Source organism: Festucalex cinctus, chromosome 1 (genome assembly GCF_051991245.1).
Source record: "Festucalex cinctus isolate MCC-2025b chromosome 1, RoL_Fcin_1.0, whole genome shotgun sequence".
In the NCBI taxonomy this organism is placed as follows: Eukaryota; Metazoa; Chordata; class Actinopteri; order Syngnathiformes; family Syngnathidae; genus Festucalex; species Festucalex cinctus.
The window spans coordinates 63,169,887-63,187,208 of record NC_135411.1 but is presented as its reverse complement, the minus strand read 5'-3'; the positions used below and the strand labels follow the sequence as shown (position 1 = coordinate 63,187,208).

At 40.2% G+C, this 17,322-nt stretch overlaps 2 protein-coding genes across 4 annotated transcripts in view; both read right to left on the bottom strand.

Annotated features, from left to right (window-relative positions):
• Nucleotides 1–5,811: 5,811 nt before the first annotated feature.
• On the bottom strand, nucleotides 5,812–11,434 carry ddx5 (DEAD (Asp-Glu-Ala-Asp) box helicase 5). Of its 2 annotated transcripts, none has more exons than XM_077501024.1 (13): nucleotides 11,253–11,432; nucleotides 10,434–10,611; nucleotides 10,165–10,261; nucleotides 9,955–10,088; nucleotides 9,810–9,875; nucleotides 9,537–9,678; nucleotides 8,882–9,042; nucleotides 8,626–8,798; nucleotides 8,423–8,533; nucleotides 8,286–8,347; nucleotides 8,152–8,211; nucleotides 6,693–6,914; nucleotides 5,812–6,527 (listed from the first exon to the last, which is right to left on the bottom strand). In XM_077501024.1, exons 1-13 carry the CDS (start codon nucleotides 11,303–11,305, stop codon nucleotides 6,133–6,135), a joined length of 1,854 nt encoding a protein of 617 aa, XP_077357150.1. In that variant the 5' UTR covers nucleotides 11,306–11,432; the 3' UTR covers nucleotides 5,812–6,132. The 2 variants fall into 2 exon arrangements, with proteins under 2 accessions (XP_077357150.1, XP_077357160.1); XM_077501034.1 differs by having other exon boundaries at nucleotides 6,349–6,527; nucleotides 6,680–6,914; nucleotides 11,253–11,434.
• A 2,821-nt stretch (nucleotides 11,435–14,255) lies between these two features.
• smurf2 (SMAD specific E3 ubiquitin protein ligase 2) overlaps nucleotides 14,256–17,322 on the bottom strand; it is a 55,759-nt gene continuing 52,692 nt past the window's right edge. For both annotated transcript variants that reach the window (XM_077500993.1, XM_077501003.1), the window contains 3 exons: nucleotides 17,075–17,276; nucleotides 15,746–15,821; nucleotides 14,256–15,048 (listed from right to left, as the gene is read on the bottom strand). In XM_077500993.1, the coding sequence (XP_077357119.1) occupies nucleotides 14,949–15,048; nucleotides 15,746–15,821; nucleotides 17,075–17,276 (378 nt within the window). In that variant the 3' untranslated portion in view covers nucleotides 14,256–14,948. The remainder of the gene's footprint in view (nucleotides 15,049–15,745; nucleotides 15,822–17,074; nucleotides 17,277–17,322) is intronic.

The following is a 17,322-nucleotide window of genomic DNA, read 5'->3' as shown; positions in this document are numbered from 1 at the left end:
TTAAGGTGCGTCTCTCGGCTCCGCCCAGGCCAGCAGGTGTGTCGCCAATAAAAAGTTGTCAGTAGCGAGGGGGCAGACCGGGCAGACCTGTTCCACGCTCCTCAACCTGTCACATACAGTAATTCCCACTTTTCCCTTCTAAACCGCACGTCAAATGTTTCTGATTCGACACTGTGGTGAAACAAAAGTAAAGTAGGTTTGGTTTGAACCTGTTAAGAGTTCTAGAGGCGGGGTTTCCAGGAGCCCCCAGAAGTTTGAACTTGTGTTGTATTCATGTTTTAGTCTTATGCTATCATCATCGTTTCGATTGCTTCGCCCTTCACTTCTCTTGGAATGGATTAGTCCATTTTACTGCACATGTGCAGAGTTGATTATGGAAGAGAGGAGCAAAATTCTGATAATTTCGCTTTTGTGCCACAATAATTTCGTAGCAATAATTTAGTACATGATTAGCACCCATCCAGGTAAGCACGCCACTTTAACTATATGACACCCTGTCTACAAAACAACACATTAAATAGTTAGGCTTGTAACAACGCATTCTGGGAAAGTTTCCGTGCAATTGTATAATTAACGTCAGTCTGCTCATCAGTCCACTGGAAGCGGTGTGAATAGGTTTCAGGAAACAGGAAGTGACAAATTAGCTGCCTATATCTTGTTACCTTGACAGCGTTTGATCAATCTACCTTTAATTGTGAAATGTAAATTTACACTTTACAATTAAAGTAATTGATCCTTTATTTGTCTTTTTGTCCATTTCAACTATTTATGTTTGTCATCATGATCTTGTAAACACATTCAATTGTATTTGCGATTTTTGATCAAACACAAAATGAATATTAAATTGTGTAATGTAAATGTGTGTAAAATGATCTTCATGAATACGTTGTAAACTAAAGTGGGTCAGTCTGAACTATGAGACTCCAGGCCTGAAGATGAGTCCCGCTCCTTGCAAAACTACAAAAGGGTTCAACCTTTCTAACTGTGACAGATGTTCTTGTCAAGTAGCATGCAACTGCTGAGTGAAGAGAATGCAGTGGAGTTGAAATGGAGAGCGACAGACACGTTTCATAACAAAGATGTGTATTAAAATGGTTGAAATGGTAAGTCATATCAAATGCTGATTAATGAGCTTATCATTTACAGTAAAAGAGTTAAAATGATTCGCTTGTTGATTTTAAGGATCAAGGATGAACTCTATCCGAGCCAACTGAAGAATTTCCTCAAATTTGCATTTTATTTGCTACATTTTAATATCCAAAGTATTTGCAGTACAAAGATGTGCGGGTCACCATGACAATATTTGCCCAAATGACTAAACATGCCCCTAATAACGAGTTCAAGTCAAAATGTGACACATTTACAAAGATGTGGGCTTGCATGCACGCACACAAACGCGGTGGAATGTAGAAGAACGAGTTAACTTGGCAGCTGTGTAAACAGATTACTATCAGCAATTATGACAACTCACTGGTATTGTGTGGCATTAGTATTTTTATATTCATTGGAATGAGCATGTGAAGGAACTTGTATTTATGGAAAGCTCATTTGTGGATTTGGATTTATGTATTCCCAAATATGCTACTAACCGTGCTCTGCAAGATGAATTTGTGAGTTCACAAACCGGAGAATACATCTTGTACCGAGCCCGTTGATTTCCACCATTGGTTCAGACTAATCACTGTGATCATCATTGCTTTTGGGGCGGGATATGCAGCTGTGACAAAACCAGGAAGCGCTGACGTCAAACAAACCTAAGTTAAATCATAATATTTTGGAAGATAAACTTTTTAAAGCGAGTGTGGAATTGTTTGCCAGGGATATTTTCAATGTGAAAGAAATGGATCCAATTCAGAAATGGGAATTCTCTCCATTTAAATTGAGAGATGTTGCAATTAAGAGGAACAAGGAAATTAAGAACGTAAACACGAGCAAGGAAGTTAATTTGTTGAGCCAGCTGCAAGAGTGAAATGCCAAACAGATACTGACTGAAGATCTCCAGCGGGTCCAAAGTGAAGAATTGGATCTGTTCATTTAGCCACAGGTGCCTTTATCGGATCTAGGGCTAGATAGTTAGGAAAGGGTGAAAGGAAACTACAATTATTTCTTTGGTCTGGGAAAAAAAAGCAATAGGAAAAGGAATAACAATGCATTTCTTAAAATGAATGGTATAATCAATAAGGACCCCATTGAGATTTCTAAATTTGTGTCCTCTTTTTATGGAAACTTGTATCCATCAGTGTTTGAACAAACAAAATGTGACACATTCTCGAAGAAAATTGAAAGATTTATTCCAAACATTTCTGACAAATTCAAGGTACATTGTGATAGCGAGCTTACTTGTGCAGAAATTACACAGGCTGTACGTTCAACGAAAATGAAGAAGTCACCTGGAAATGATAGTCTCACGTGAGAATTCTATATTTTTTGTTTTCGCGATTGGCTGGCAACGGGTCCAGGGTGTCCCCCGCAATACTGCCCAGAGCCCGCTGCGATAGGCGCCAGCACCCCCCGCGACCCTTGTGAGGAATAGGCGGTCAAGAAAATGGATGGATGGATGGATGGATATAATGAAAGATATTTTGTTTCTTGCGTAATAAGGAATGCTTAAATAGAAAAGAAATGACCACAATGATGAATCAAGGGTTAAACAGAAACTATAAAATTATTGCTTTGGTTATATGCACAGCGTTTAAAGAGAAATCTAGCTGAAATTATAAGTGCAAATAACTGTAAAGAAATTCATTTCAAAATTTTGCAGAATATTTATCCTTGTCATGTCACAATCTCCAATTTTGTCGATATTGATGTGAATTGTTTGTTTTGTAACAATGAACCTGAAACCATTATCCATTATTTTGTCAATGTTCTGTTTCATCTAAGTTTAGGAATGATGTTAAGGAGTTTATTTTTTTGTAATACTGGTCATCGTGTAATGATTGAGCCCAGAGATATCATTTCTGGTTTTGAAAATGAAAATTTTGTGCTTACCCATGTGGTAAATCTTAGATTGCTTTTGGGTAAATTCCATATACATAAGGCTAGTATTTAGTATTTTTTTTTTTACTTGTTTTTCTTTCTTTAATCGAGCTTAAATCATATATTAATATACTGTCCATTATTAAAAATATATATATATATAATTGTATTTGAGTGAAGCTTTTCATGTAACCCCTGATAGACTTGGAAGTTTGTTTGAATGGTGAGTTGATTGCAAGTTTTTGTTGTTGTTGTTTGTGTTTTGATTGTTGTATGTATTACTGATATTATGATCTGTTAATTTGAATGTATGTACATCAGATTGTGTTAATAAAAAAAATTAATACACATGACAAATGGACCCTGCAATTAATTCTGTTCTCGCAGAATTACTCACCATTTACTTGTTGAATTTTGAACAGCGAGAGTCGCTTTGTGCATTTTTACCTGGTAAAGATGTTTAGTCTCTACCCCCCACCCCCGACGAGAACGAAGACATTTTAATCCGTGGCCGTGATTGGTCAAAACAAATGTGCACGATGCCGCATTGTCGATTCAGCTCGAAGTTAGTGTACCGAATGTCATTTTTTTATTTTTTTTTTATTTTGCCAGTTTTTGGTCCTCCATCCATGACCACCTCCTTCCTCATTTTCTCCTTCTTCTTAATTTAACATGAAGTCATTCATGTCTTAAACATCTGGCAACAAAAGTGAACACACTCCGCGTTTTTAGAGATTTGATACCTTTTCATGGGGCAATTTGGGGACCGTAAATTTACACTTTAATACAAGCTGTACACTAACTACATTGTGACATATTGTATATATATTTTTTCCATTGGCTTATTAGTAGCAAATGAAGTGTTGTGTGTATTAAATGAAAAGCGCATGATGAGGCATAACAGATTCAACCCAAGCCTTTCCCAAGCAAATCACTGTGGAGCAGTTCTAGATTGATTGTGGAGGATTCGAGTGAATCACAAATATCAGTCTGGCTATTGTCAGTTTACTACGCTGAACACAGTAGTGGAGATTTTATTTATTTATTTATGTTTTTATTTTTTTGGAGGGGGGGGGGGGTCTGGGACAGGGATTTTGGTTCACAATCTGTTCTATTTCCATCACCTGCTTATTTTCTTCCACAACAAACTCATATTTTGCACACTCGTGATCAGTAATGTTCATGTGGAAGCAAATGGTTCGAGTAATACAACCGTCAACTATTCCTTGACTAAGTGAATAAAAGGTATCTCAAATACTTTTAACAAGCCTGGTATGTCTAATTAACTGTCATTTTGCAATAAACGAGTAGCAAGATTTCTTGGCACGACAACAGTCACTATGTATTTCTCAATATGAGTCAAGCTCAGTAGCTCACCCTTTAAGATATGCAAAGACTCGGTTCATTTATTTACATTCAAATGGCCTTTACAAGGCATATGAAATAAATAGCGAATGTAAAGGCACAAATACGCACGGTGTTTCTCAAGTGGGCAGGGGGCATGTGGAAGCGTCGTCACCGTAATGTGACTTCATGGCTCATTGCAAATGGAAGTGCGTCGACTGGAGCATGCTGCTCCGGCTCATGCTTGCTGTAGGTGTGTCTCACTGCGCAGTGCACACCCACGCAATGAACTCTCCTAACCAACACCCTCATACCTTCCAGGGGGAGGGGGAAGGAGATAAAATAGGAAGAGCAGGGGTTAACAGGAATGAGTGGCAGCACAAAAGGGGGTGGGGCTTAAACGATGATGCAAGATGATGCCAAAAGTTAAGCAGTACACCATAGTGTAGGAGAGTGGGGGCTCCAGGTGGAGGAGCGGAACCGTCACTTACCTGTGGTGCCGGTTGGCGTGGGCCTCGACCCTCCGCATGAGGGGGAGGCCCATGTATGTGGCCTAAAAGAAGTAGGCCACGTGTGTGAGTGGGTATGAGGAAAAAAAAAAAAAAAAAGTGTAGGAGTGAATAGATTTTTTTTGGGGGGGGGGTTCAAGTTATGCCCACTCACTGTATTAAACATTTTGAGTAATTCCTCCAGGATACGTAGTTGAACGCAATTGTAGCAAATAAACCCACAAAAAGGGACAGCTGTATTGACAATGTTTACAGTTCCAAAATTGGTACCGTTATATGCATTTTAATAGTGCGTAGCAAATGGACACACTATGTAATAATGACTTTGGCCATTAGGTGTGAAGTGTAGCTGAAAAAAAAAAAAAAAAAAAAAAAAAAAAAAAAAAAAGAGTAAAAAAATAAAAATTACACACACACACCCTGTGTAATATGTTTCCAAGACCGGCCAAATTACGAAGGTTGTTTTGCTGAGTAGACGTCCTTATGTGTACTGTGAGACTGCTTCAGTTTATAAAAAAAAAAAAAAAAAAGCTGGTGACGTCACGCACGCACAAGGTAATGGGGTGGGGGTAGAAATAAGACGTCTTGCTAAACTCACGAAAAAAATAAATTACCAGCAACTTCCATCGCGTATTTACCAAACCAATCGTTGAATCACTTCTACTCTTAAAAAAAAAAAATATATATATATATTTTAAGGTGATCTCACCGTATCTGGCTTTTAATTTTTGGGGCTTCGTGTATGAATAAACCTTTGTGGTACCATGCAAAATGGTAATTGTTTTTAGCAAGGTTATGTGCAAAACGTCTACCACATTTGATACTTGTGCTGCAGTAGAGCATGGCTAATACCCAATCGCATCTTTGATATTCGAGTTTGCACTGCATTAGCCAAAGCTGAACATCTAACGCCATCCAGTGGCTAGAGATGGCAGCACAACCATTTCTAAATCTCAGCCACAAAAGAGCACACAAAGGCAAATGTTTTTGTTTTTATTGTAAAGATCATGCAGTGCACTTCCATGGCAGGAGGTAACATCACTTTCAAGGATACACAAGACAGTACTCCTGAAATTACATAGAAAACATAACTAAACATTACCGAGGAATGTAACAAATTAAATAGCAATAGAGTGGCGAGAGGAAATGTGCAACACTGCAGATCTTAAAATGCTCACTAGGCTAAAGGTATTTGTAACCCTGTTGTGTGAAAAAAAAAAAAAAAAAAAAAAAAAAAAAAAAATTAAAAAAAAAATTTGGTAAGTTAACTGAAGTCAAAAGAAGCAATAAATTACTTTGTTTACTGAGGGAACTGCGGGGGTATGGGGTACGGCGTCAACGGGGGTGGATGCTGCTGGGCAGGCTGTGCTTGGGGGAAGGGGAATGGGGGGTGACTTGCACCATTCTGCTGGGGTTGGAAGTTGTTCTGAGGGGGGAAGGATGCTGCCTGGTTATTAAAGGACTGTCCATTGCCATTGTAGCCTCCGCTAAAGCCATTAGGACCACCACCACCACCACCACTGTTCCCTGCAAAGCCGCCGTTTTGAGTAGTTGTGCTAAAGCTTTTGTTTGGTCCGGGTCCATTGTCGTAGCCTCTACTGCTATCCCTGTCCCTAAAACTGTCAAAATCTCGCCTTCCAGAAGAAAACCGATCCCTGCGGTCATAATCACCACCTCTGCCTCCCCTTGAACGACCTGCAAAGAGAGCAGAACAGTATTAATGGCACCCTTGGGGTATGGTGAATTCAACAACCAAATGTACCAAAAACAAATAAATAAAAAAAAAAAAAAAAAAAAACTTTAGCAGAGAAGTGGCTGTGTTTGACAGCACAGTTTCCGTATCTCACCAATTTGATTTACCTCCTCTGATTTCACCCATTTGGAGGAGCTTGGGGTTGATGGCCTGGTTGGCCTCGCGCAGAACAGAGATGAGGTCGCTGGCCTGTCTCACGTTGTTGGGAGTGAAGAAGGTGTAGGCCGTGCCAGTCTTTTGGCTACGGGCCGTTCTGCCAATGCGGTGGATATAGTCCTCAGAGTTGTTGGGGTAGTCAAAGTTGATGACAAATTTCACGTCCTCAACATCTGTAAGATTGTGGTGCGGTGTGGCAAAAGGGAAGAGTAGGACAGCACACAAAGACGTGCGCCAGCGCCACCACAACAACAACCAGATCAAACAAAGCACTGTTAGTAGCGTCACAGGGTTGGCAAAGGCTGCAAAAACTGGCATTAGACAACCGCATTTGAACATATGGGGAGACTACAGTGGGAAGAGAGAAACAATGCACACTCCAGCCGCTTCTAATTGAGGGGAGTTAGGAGGGATAAAATAAAAGTAAAAATAAAGTCCTCCAAGTTGTGACCAAAGCATAAAAAAAAAAAAACTACCACAAGCCTTACCCTTCATTGGAGCGTGCATTCACTAGTCCATTCCCATCGCAGCGCACCCCCCCACATTGTCTACACAGTAGGGCTACTATGCACACTACTGCCTCCTAGTGTCACTGATCGACTCAAGGTCCACTTGTCAACGCACACTGGTGAGAAGGTGCTACTAAAAAGTTCACACGGCAGTCTTTAGCCACCAAAGTGGAGATGTGAACCAGTTTGCAGGATGCCTACAAACGGCGCACCCCAGTCGCCAGGGCAAGTTTATCCCAGTGATCAAAGTCTCTCGTTGGCAGGTCTCGACATGACTTTTGTAACGCAGGCGAGGGAGGAGTGTGAGCTTGGAATGTGTCCAACTAGCATGTCCCACTGTCACCAAAAGCGCCAGTAGCCATGTTACTGCAGAGGTGAGATTCCAATCGATCTTACAAGCTGCTCATCCGACAAGTTGAACCGCAACGGCGACGCCACCCATGCTTTACAACCCGTCCATGCAACCGAAAGCACCTTAGGAATGACTCGGGACTTGCGTGTGTCCAAACAATGCGACGGGGCTTTCAGCTGGGACAGTTACAGAGCCTGGGTGTGTGACACAGTCCAAACCGTTGCCAGACAACAGTCGAGCGTGTAGGGGAGCAACTGTGGACTTCCCCCACTTTTAGATAGGCCAGCGCGTTGTATGCTGCACTCGGACCTTGACACCTCTGCTTATGTGCGCGACTGGGAGACCCGTGCCTCGCCAGTCAGGACATCCAAGAATCCTCCTTCCCCCTCTGGACACCTGGGCTTGTCATGCCAAGGCCCTGCCATACACACTGCTCCTTTGGCCCATGGGAGAGACTCAGAGAGAAGCAGAAGAGTTAAAGAAAGCAAATATACTTTCTTCTAAATAAAAAAATTCAAACATTTCAAGTGCTTTACGGGGGACACTGACCTAGACCACGAGACGCAACATCTGTAGCGATCAGAATGGGAGCCTTTCCATATTTAAACTCTGAAAAACAAAAATTATGTTCCAACCTTCAGCTTGTAAATTGTGAAATGTGGGAGTGGGGACAGTAAACTCACCATTAAGAACCCAGTCTCTCTCTTGTTGGCTCTTATCTCCATGGATTCCCATAGCTGGCCATCTAAACATTTCAAAAGCATTTCATTAAATGTGCTGTCCGACAGTAGTAGTGCTTTCTGGTTGTGTCATAACTTACCCGTCTCGCCTCATCCTCCTTGTCAGGTCATCACATCTCCTCTTAGTCTCGACAAAGATGATAGTCTTGTTCTCCTTCTCGCTCATGATTTCCTCCAACAGGCGGATGAGTCTTTTGAAAATACAAAACAGAAAATTCAGGTTATGCACAATTGCCACCAACAGTTGAGCTTGTGACTAAATGGCACGATGTGATGTACTAACTTGTTCTCCTTCTCTCCATCACTGCACACATCAACAATCTGAAGGATGTTGTGGTTTGCACTGAGCTGCAGGGCGCCAACATTGATCTGCACATAGTCTTTAAGGAAGTCTTCAGCCAGTTGACGCACCTCTTTAGGCCAGGTAGCACTCCACATCAGCGTCTGACGATCAGGCTGCAATGAAGACATAAAATGCTGATCAATCTCCAACAGGCAAAATGAGATTCTGTAACTGAATGACAATTAGAAAAACTTACTCTGATCTGGTCAACAATTTTCCTGATCTGTGGTTCAAATCCCATGTCCAGCATTCTGTCGGCCTCATCCAATACAAGATAGGTGCAACGGCGCAGGTTGGTTTTTCCTGCTTCGAGGAAGTCAATTAGTCTGCCTGGTGTTGCGATGCAGATCTCCACACCTTGGAAAGGAAACATTCCAAAAAGAGTAAACGGCGGTGTGCGCGGGACGTGGACTAGATGGAAGTTCGGCGCTTGGAGGAGAGGCAGTTTGGATGAGACTGGAAAATCTGACCATTTTTGTGTGCATGATGCTCATCACGACTGCAGCAGCTGCTTGTTTATGAGCTAGCTTATAAGCAAACTTAGCTTGTAGCAAACATATGTAATGTCATATACATTGAGATCATGTCTCTGATCAGCTGCTGAAAGGAGACTGATTCTGTCCTCTTTCATCGTTAACTGCTCCAAACATCAAAGCGTATGTAGGAATGGAAGAAAGTTTATTTGTTGTGATTGTATTGTATTGGTGTTAATGTTCTGTGTTGTTAGTTTTTTTTTATGTTTCTGTAAAGCGCTTTGTGACAGCTCAGGCTGTTTAAAAGTGCTATATAAAGTTTAGTTGAATGAACGAAATACAAAAAAAAAAAATTAACTTCCAATTTAAACAGCTTACCTCTTTCAAGGTCACGGATTTGTGGTCCCTTGGGTGCTCCTCCATAGATACAGGTTGTCTTGAGGCGAGAAGCTCTACCATACTCTGCAGCCACCTGTTGCACTTGCTGTGCCAGTTCACGAGTTGGGGCCAGCACCAAGCACTGACAATGGAAATGTTTGTATTACAAGTTGGACAAGCAACACAGAACATGCATGTACAAATAAACACTTTACTGTAAAATTAATATCCAATTAATTTGTCAAATATGTTCTAATCAAAACCAAAACTTACAATAGGTCCATCACCACGCTCCAAGAAAGGCTGGTGGTTGATGTGAACGATTGCTGGCAACAAATACTGTACAGGAGATGCATAACAATTAAAGACTTTCAAATACAACAATGCCATCATTTTATCTCAAATCGTTCCAGCTTACAGATAGAGTTTTGCCAGAACCAGTCTGTGCAATGCCAACCATGTCATGGCCACTCAGTGCTAAAGGCCAGCCCTGAGCCTGAATGGGGGTTGGCTCTGTCCAGTTTTGCTTGTTGATCACATCCATAACGTAAGCTGTTTTGAATAAACATTTAAAGACATGTTTCAGAATGCAACAAGTTCAAAAGTCATCAACTCCAGCAGTACTTACATGGAAAGCTTGCCTCGTGGAACTTTACAATTGGGTTTGGACAGTTTCTCCCCTTCACCGTGATCGTTTTGGTCCTTCTATAATTTTCAACTTCTTGCTACAGTTGGGAATAATGTAAAAAAAAAAAAAAAAAAAAAAAAAAAAAAAAAAAAAAAAGATTTACAACAGCGGCCATGCCAATTGCATAACGCCAACACGTGCAGCACACTCGCACACGTGTAGCACACTCGCACACGTGTTGCATAACAGTTGCACCATGCGGGACCCACCAGAGGCCTCCTCGATACGTCTGGGTGCTCCTGGTAAAAGTTTTTCTCAAACTTGGGAAGCTCGTCCAGATTCCAGTGTTTCTTCCGCAGGCGTTCGCCGGGGTTGCCGAACTTTCCTCCACCTCCTCCGCCACCACCGCCGCGACTGCCACCAAAACGATGAGGGCCGCCACCATAACTAAAATACAACAAGTCGCTCAAAAAAAGAAAAAAGAAAAAGAAAAATGCACACTAAAGCAAATCGGGCGATGGCCTAGACGGCCAAACAAGAAACGCGTTTGAATTGAGTCATTGGTGGAAAATGTCCCGCTGCTATATACTTTCCAGCCTGTAGAGGAACAATGGAAACAGCCGGCATTTTGTATGTGCTTCACCATTGCCACATGGCGGAAAAGCAGATAGCAAAACGTAACAATGACGGTCAATATCTGCTCAATGCGACTCAATATTTGTTTATGTTAAGTTACCTTTCAATACGTATACACGTCTTTATCCCCAACTTCGCCGGACAAAGCCTACCGTCGAACAAGCTAACAAAGTACTAGCTTGAAGCTAACGAACAGCCGCCATGTCAGGCACGAGGCCAGGCGAGGACTCGAGCCAAAAAACACCAGACTGCCATTTGCCGGCTTTTGTCAAATACATCAGGCGATTGTTATTTAGCCTACTTTTTTTGCCAGTATCAACACCAATAGTTTAATTTCGTCAAAATAGAGAATGGCACGCCGTATCCTCAATTATTTTCATGGTTAAGCCCGGTCGGCCATTTTCCACGAGGGGAAAACCGCCTTCAACAAACGGGAAAAAAAATGTACTTACCCTCGATCTCTGTCCCTGTCTCGGCCACGATCTCTATCGGAATATCCTGGCATGTTTCTTGGTATTTGTGTAAGGTTAAATCTAAAAGAAAATATAAATAGACTTATTGGGCCGCCGAATTAAGTCAAACTCGGCAGCTGTGCTGAAATGCCGGTTCAAGAAAAAGGAGGTCCGGCTTATATAGCAAGCGGAAGTTTGACTTCCGCCGTATTCATCCGCTATACACCCCCCCACCCCTTTCACTTCAACGGCACTAAGAAAAAGCAGCAAATAGTAAATTAACGTCTTGACGTTTAAACATTTCTTTTAAACGTGTGTTTAATATATACAAAGATTAAAAAATAAAATGTCCTCTTGGCCTCGTGTTAACTAGAACTTGAAAAATAGCGGATGAATATGTTCCAAACAAAGCCGGTAAAACGGTTCCTCGTCAAATACCACAAATGACGTCTTTTGGACCAACCCAAAAGTGAACGTCACTGCAATCTTCACTTCCTTTTATCGTTAGTTTCAGTTTAAATTAATATGTTGATGGCAATTAATTTCTTTCTAATTTTCTACTCTTAGTAAAATCGACATGCCCCTGTACAAATGCCACGTTTTTGCTGTTAAAAATACTTAAATACTTTCAAAACTTTCAAAACAAAGCATGCAAACACTACACTGCTCATCACCAAAAGACCATATAACTCGAGTCAAGCATGCTGGTGTCAGCATCTAGCTTTGCGGCTGTTTTTCTTCAGCTGGAATTGGGAATGATGAACAGTTCTAAAATACCAGTTAGCATTACCAAAAAAAAAAAAAAAAAAAAAAAAGTCAAGAAACGCGTACTACAAGAGCTGAACTTTATTCTGGGTTAATCAGAGGGACTTTAAATAGTGGCAGTCGTGAACTCACAAAGACACAGTATACAGTTGTGCTGATAAATTTACATATGCCCCAGAGTATGTAAACTAATGAGCCCAACTGTACATGTAGAAAAGCTTAATGTCACTCAATGACAAAATGCTGAATTGAATACATGCACATCTCTTCTTGTGTCCACTTCAGCTTTGGAAAATATCAAAACAATTGCCACAGCATTTTGGATTTTATGGGCATTAAGCCTTTTTAACTGCCATACATTACATAAACTTATGAGCACAAATGTAGGGCCATGTATGCCCTACATTTTGTACATACATATATGTAGTAGATGTATAATGCTGCAAGTACACAGTAAAGTGTAAAATGCACCAAGAGCAACTCAAGCCAAATATAAGAGAAATTTTGAAATACCGGTACGTTAACTTCTTTTCTAAATGTGTTTCACATGCCTCATGTTAGAATATCAACCAGAATCACAATGTAAAGAAATAGTTTCCAGGTCATGTCTGTCTACTGTTTTCACATCTACATAATGAAACTGTACTTGATACTTTGGACTTTCCCATTCAGCCCTCAGTGTCCCCCCCGCAGAGTAATCTTCCACACAATATGCCATTCAAATGTAAATAATTAAGGCTTATGTTTAAGCAGACACACTGCTGTGCTGTAAATTTTCAGATTTAAATTAAAAATGGGGGAAAAGGGAAAATGAAGAAAGACAATCCTGTTATTTGTACAAGGCCTTACATTGTTAGACAAAGGCAAGTTTAATTAGAACTAATTACACACAAAAATAAAATACTCTTACAAAATGGTAGTGTTAACATACATCAAATTGCATCAGTCAGCTAGGAGAGCTAATAGGCCTAGTGGATCATGCTTAAAAAACAAATCTGAAAAGGCAAGAGCTGCATCCCAAACTTTTTCTTCAATTCTTCAGTGAGAGGCAGCAATGAGGCGACATTGAATAACGTACTGTAGGAAGTGTGATCTATCTGCTTGTGCACTGGACTTCTAAGTGGATGAATATGCCCTTTAGGTCACCATTTCTTACCCAATGCACCCCCCCCTGCCCCCCATCCCACATTAGACAAAATCAGTTTCTAATTAAGTTAAACATAAATTACATGTTGTTTGAGCCACATATATGAACGATATATCTTTACTGTACAAAGCACCATGTGAGGACACTTGTCACTTTGCATACACTTGTTTACATTAAAGAGCAACATAACAGTTCATTTTTCTTAGTGTATGCAAATGTTCAGAACAGTCCACGGTCAGAGAGATTGCTAAACAGGCAGCATCTTTTAGAAAACATTCAACAATTTTATGTTCAATGGTAGAAAACAATCTCACATATGGAACATTATCAACAGCAGGAGGCCATCTCAGTCAACTCCCGTCCAACCAAGTGCTCAGACATGCAACAAATAGTCGATGCCAAAACAATGAAAGTGGATATTCATTATTTAGAAAATAAGGTACAATGGCCAATTTGCTTCTATTGTCATAAATAACAAGGTTTGTATTCTAACCCCTGAGAATGTGGCCATTGAGAATTATTCGTGCACATTTTGATTTATTTTTGGCCACAAAAGGCATCGATAGTGTATGTGGACTTTAAAAAGAAATCACTCAATCAATCAATCAATCAATCAATATACGTACAGGTATATGGGTGCCAAAGTCGGACAAATGTTGATACACTAATATTTAATACCGCATGGTATCCAAGGACTTTGGAGTCTAGGAACTAAAGGAAACATTCAATTCATGCAAAAGCCCTGTCAATGAGTGCATGTTGACTAAAGATTTGGGGGGAACAAAACAAAACGCGCACACACTCAAAACCTGTTGTTTAAGTGGCTTCAGAATTCTATTAGATTTTAAAGGGGTCTGCTCAGTTTGATTACTATTCAGCAATGGCTAACTGTGAGCGTGTGATTTGCCGGCCTTGAAGAAACATTTCCCATTAAACAGAAGTTCGTTAAACCAAAATACTGTATTTGAGTGAAAATCAACTTATTTCAAATTCCTTTTATGATTTAAACGGTAACTCTATTTTCTGAAACAATGGAAATGGGGAGATGTAATATATATATATATATATATATATATATATATATATATATATATATATATATATATATATATATATATATATATATATATATAACCTAAATAGGATATCAGCAATAAATTAGATATATTATAACTAACTGTACCAATTTGTCTTCCATTTTCCCCATTACTATATAAAAATAACACATTGCACGCACTTCATGTATACATGTTCATACAAACTGGTTGACACGAAGTGACAATGGGAATGCAGCTTGTGCAGCGACACATTGGGGTCCTTGCTGCCGTCTTTGGAGAGCGATGGAAATCTGTCTGCCAAATTCTCAGTCTCATCGTTGCATCCGCACATGCAGTACCCGTTGGCCGGGCGTTCCCGCTTGCTCCCATGTGATCAGTCGAAAGGCACGCTTCCATATCGAGAATTCACGTTTCCACGTGGTTACGGTAACCAATTAAATTACCCTGTACTTTCGCTTAACAATCCACCCTTGTTGGTTCAGAAAGATCCTTGCTACATGGAATAGTCGCCATTGTAAAATGCTTGCATGAACATAGAAAAAGAGGAAGAAACAGTGAATCCTGCATGTTCCTCAAGTTAGTAAATAGTCATTAGCAGCTGCAGAGATTTTTTTTCAACAACAGAACAGATCATAGAGTGTTCGATGCGTGTGTAAAAAAAAAAAAAGGGGGGGAGTGGAGGGGTGTTGACTTCTGATAGTTATTCCGCCATGCCCCATCACACAGTCACTCCACAGCAAAGCCACATGTCTCCTCAATGGCAGTCAGCAACTTGTCATATAGTTTGTCATAGCTTTCATAGGGAGGAATGTCGATCCGATTGAAACTGTAAAAAATAGGAGACGATGATTTTAAGTGAAGGCAGTACGAGAAACATTAGTAAGGTCATGTCGTGCCGTGACACTTTTGAGAGACACTGGCAGAAAATTCATATGAGCATTTCTTCCATATTTTTGATTAACTTAAATTAAAAAAGACAATTAAGCACACTAGTAGAATGATTAGGACGCACTCATTGAACAGCTATGTCTAACTGATTAGTAGCATTTCTTCCCCACCAAAACTAACACTTTTTTTTTTTTCCCCGACATGAGTTTGGGTGATTTTGTTATGTCTGGTGAGACCAAGTTGCAACTTTTTACGTCATAATTCCAAAAGGTGTGTATCTCTGCCCACATTGCTGATCATTTGATCATCCAAAGAACACCATATCTATGTATGGTAGTGTCTGCATCGTGCGTTGTGGCTTTTAATCGTCTGGGCCTTTAATCAAGGTGGAGGGAGTGAATTATGAACTGTTTCAAAAACAAATGTCTCCCACCCAGTTGGACAGTAACAGTAAATACTGACAAATTACAGAAAGAAACATTTAACACACAACCAATTGACAACTTTCTCAGTTGGAAAAGACTGATTGAATAAACACAAAGGAAGTTGTCTTTTTTTTTTTTTTTTTCCTTTAGCTGCAGAAGCTGCTCATGTCACAATGCCCCAAAAAAATAATTCCCAAACATTTTTCTCACCATGTGTGGGCTTTGGGGAGGTTGTTGGTGTTGGCATCAATCTGATGGATAGTGAATAGCCGTGGGCCAGCAGCACCTGTAAAAATGGACCAGCGGACACTTGATTTTACAGGGTACATTTGCACCATTACAAAGCATTGGCAAACAAATGTTGCATTTTTGATTGTAAATTGTCAATTTATCAGTTTTGATGTGGGCCCTTCGTGAAGCTGGCATACACGAGACAAAAAGCTTCATAAATGTTTGACATTATGCCATGATGAATGTTAGAGGGATACTCGACTCGTCGAGCTATTTTCAACAGTAAAAAGTTAACATTTTGTCCAGAATGAATTTGATAAGTTAATTACTTTTCATGTTCAATTAACACCTTTAAAAACTAAATTTCCCACTTGCTGTCAACTGAATATGATATCACCTGTGCTGAGGAAGTCGCTAATGACCAATCACGACTCGCCTGTTTTCTGGGTTTGGTCAGCAAACTGAGGTATGATTGGCTGCTACCGACTTCGTCAGCACAGGTGATGTCATATTTAGTCGACAACAAGTGGAAACATTTGTTTTTAAAGTATTAACTCATTTGCTCCCAAAAACGTATTAATACGTTCTATTTGAAATGCTTTAGTGTCCCAAAGACGTATTTTTACGTTTTTATGTTTTTTATGCTAGCGCATACAGAAGGCTTTGATGCAGCCTCTTAACTGCAAAGAATGGTTGAAAAAAATTACACAAATGGCCAGCAGGTGGCAGCAGAGCAAAGGAGATCAACCAGGGCCACGATGGGGGGGGGAAAAAGCTCAATTACTCGCAATTCTAAATAGATTTGTTAATAATGATGAAACTTAGCTATATTCTAATGCTAATTGCTGAAAAAAAAAAACAGAAATATACATGTTTTTTCCCGATGAAAGAAGAGACTTTAATCTTTCTTTTGGTAGGTTCCATGTTTTTACAGCAATAGAACACAATATTCTGTGGCCCCTGCAAAACTAGCCAAAATCCAGTAAAACCAGTGAAGGGGATTTCTTTTGTGAAAATGGCTGGGATTGAATGAGTTAATTCTTCATGAAAAATAATAAAGTTATCAAATTAATTCTGGGCAAAATATTAACGTTTTACTGCTGAAAATGGCTCAATGAGTCAAGTATCGCTTTCAGTCATTCATGGACAGGAGTCCTACAAAAATTCATTAGTTGGCTGCAACACTAAAACCAGATGAGCAGAAGCTGCCTGCCATTAAACTTGACTCTTGATGGTAGCAATATGTCCATTTATCACAACCAATGCAAGCGAGGACTCCCATCTTCTCATCTTTTGGTCTTTCTTTACCTTGGAGGGCCTTGAAGCCCTGCAGCGGAACCCTTGAAGAACCTGTGACAAACTGCAATAGACGGGCTCTTCGCTCCTCATCGAAAGACTCCACAGCTTTCCAGAACCACTTGACGATATTGCTGTCCGGAGTGCAGTGTTTGAGCCGCGTGTTGGACTTCCAGTCATTGATGTCGATTTTACCCAGGCCGCACACGATCAGCTGCGTAAGGAAGACAGCAACATGTTTATTTTTATACTGCGTATTT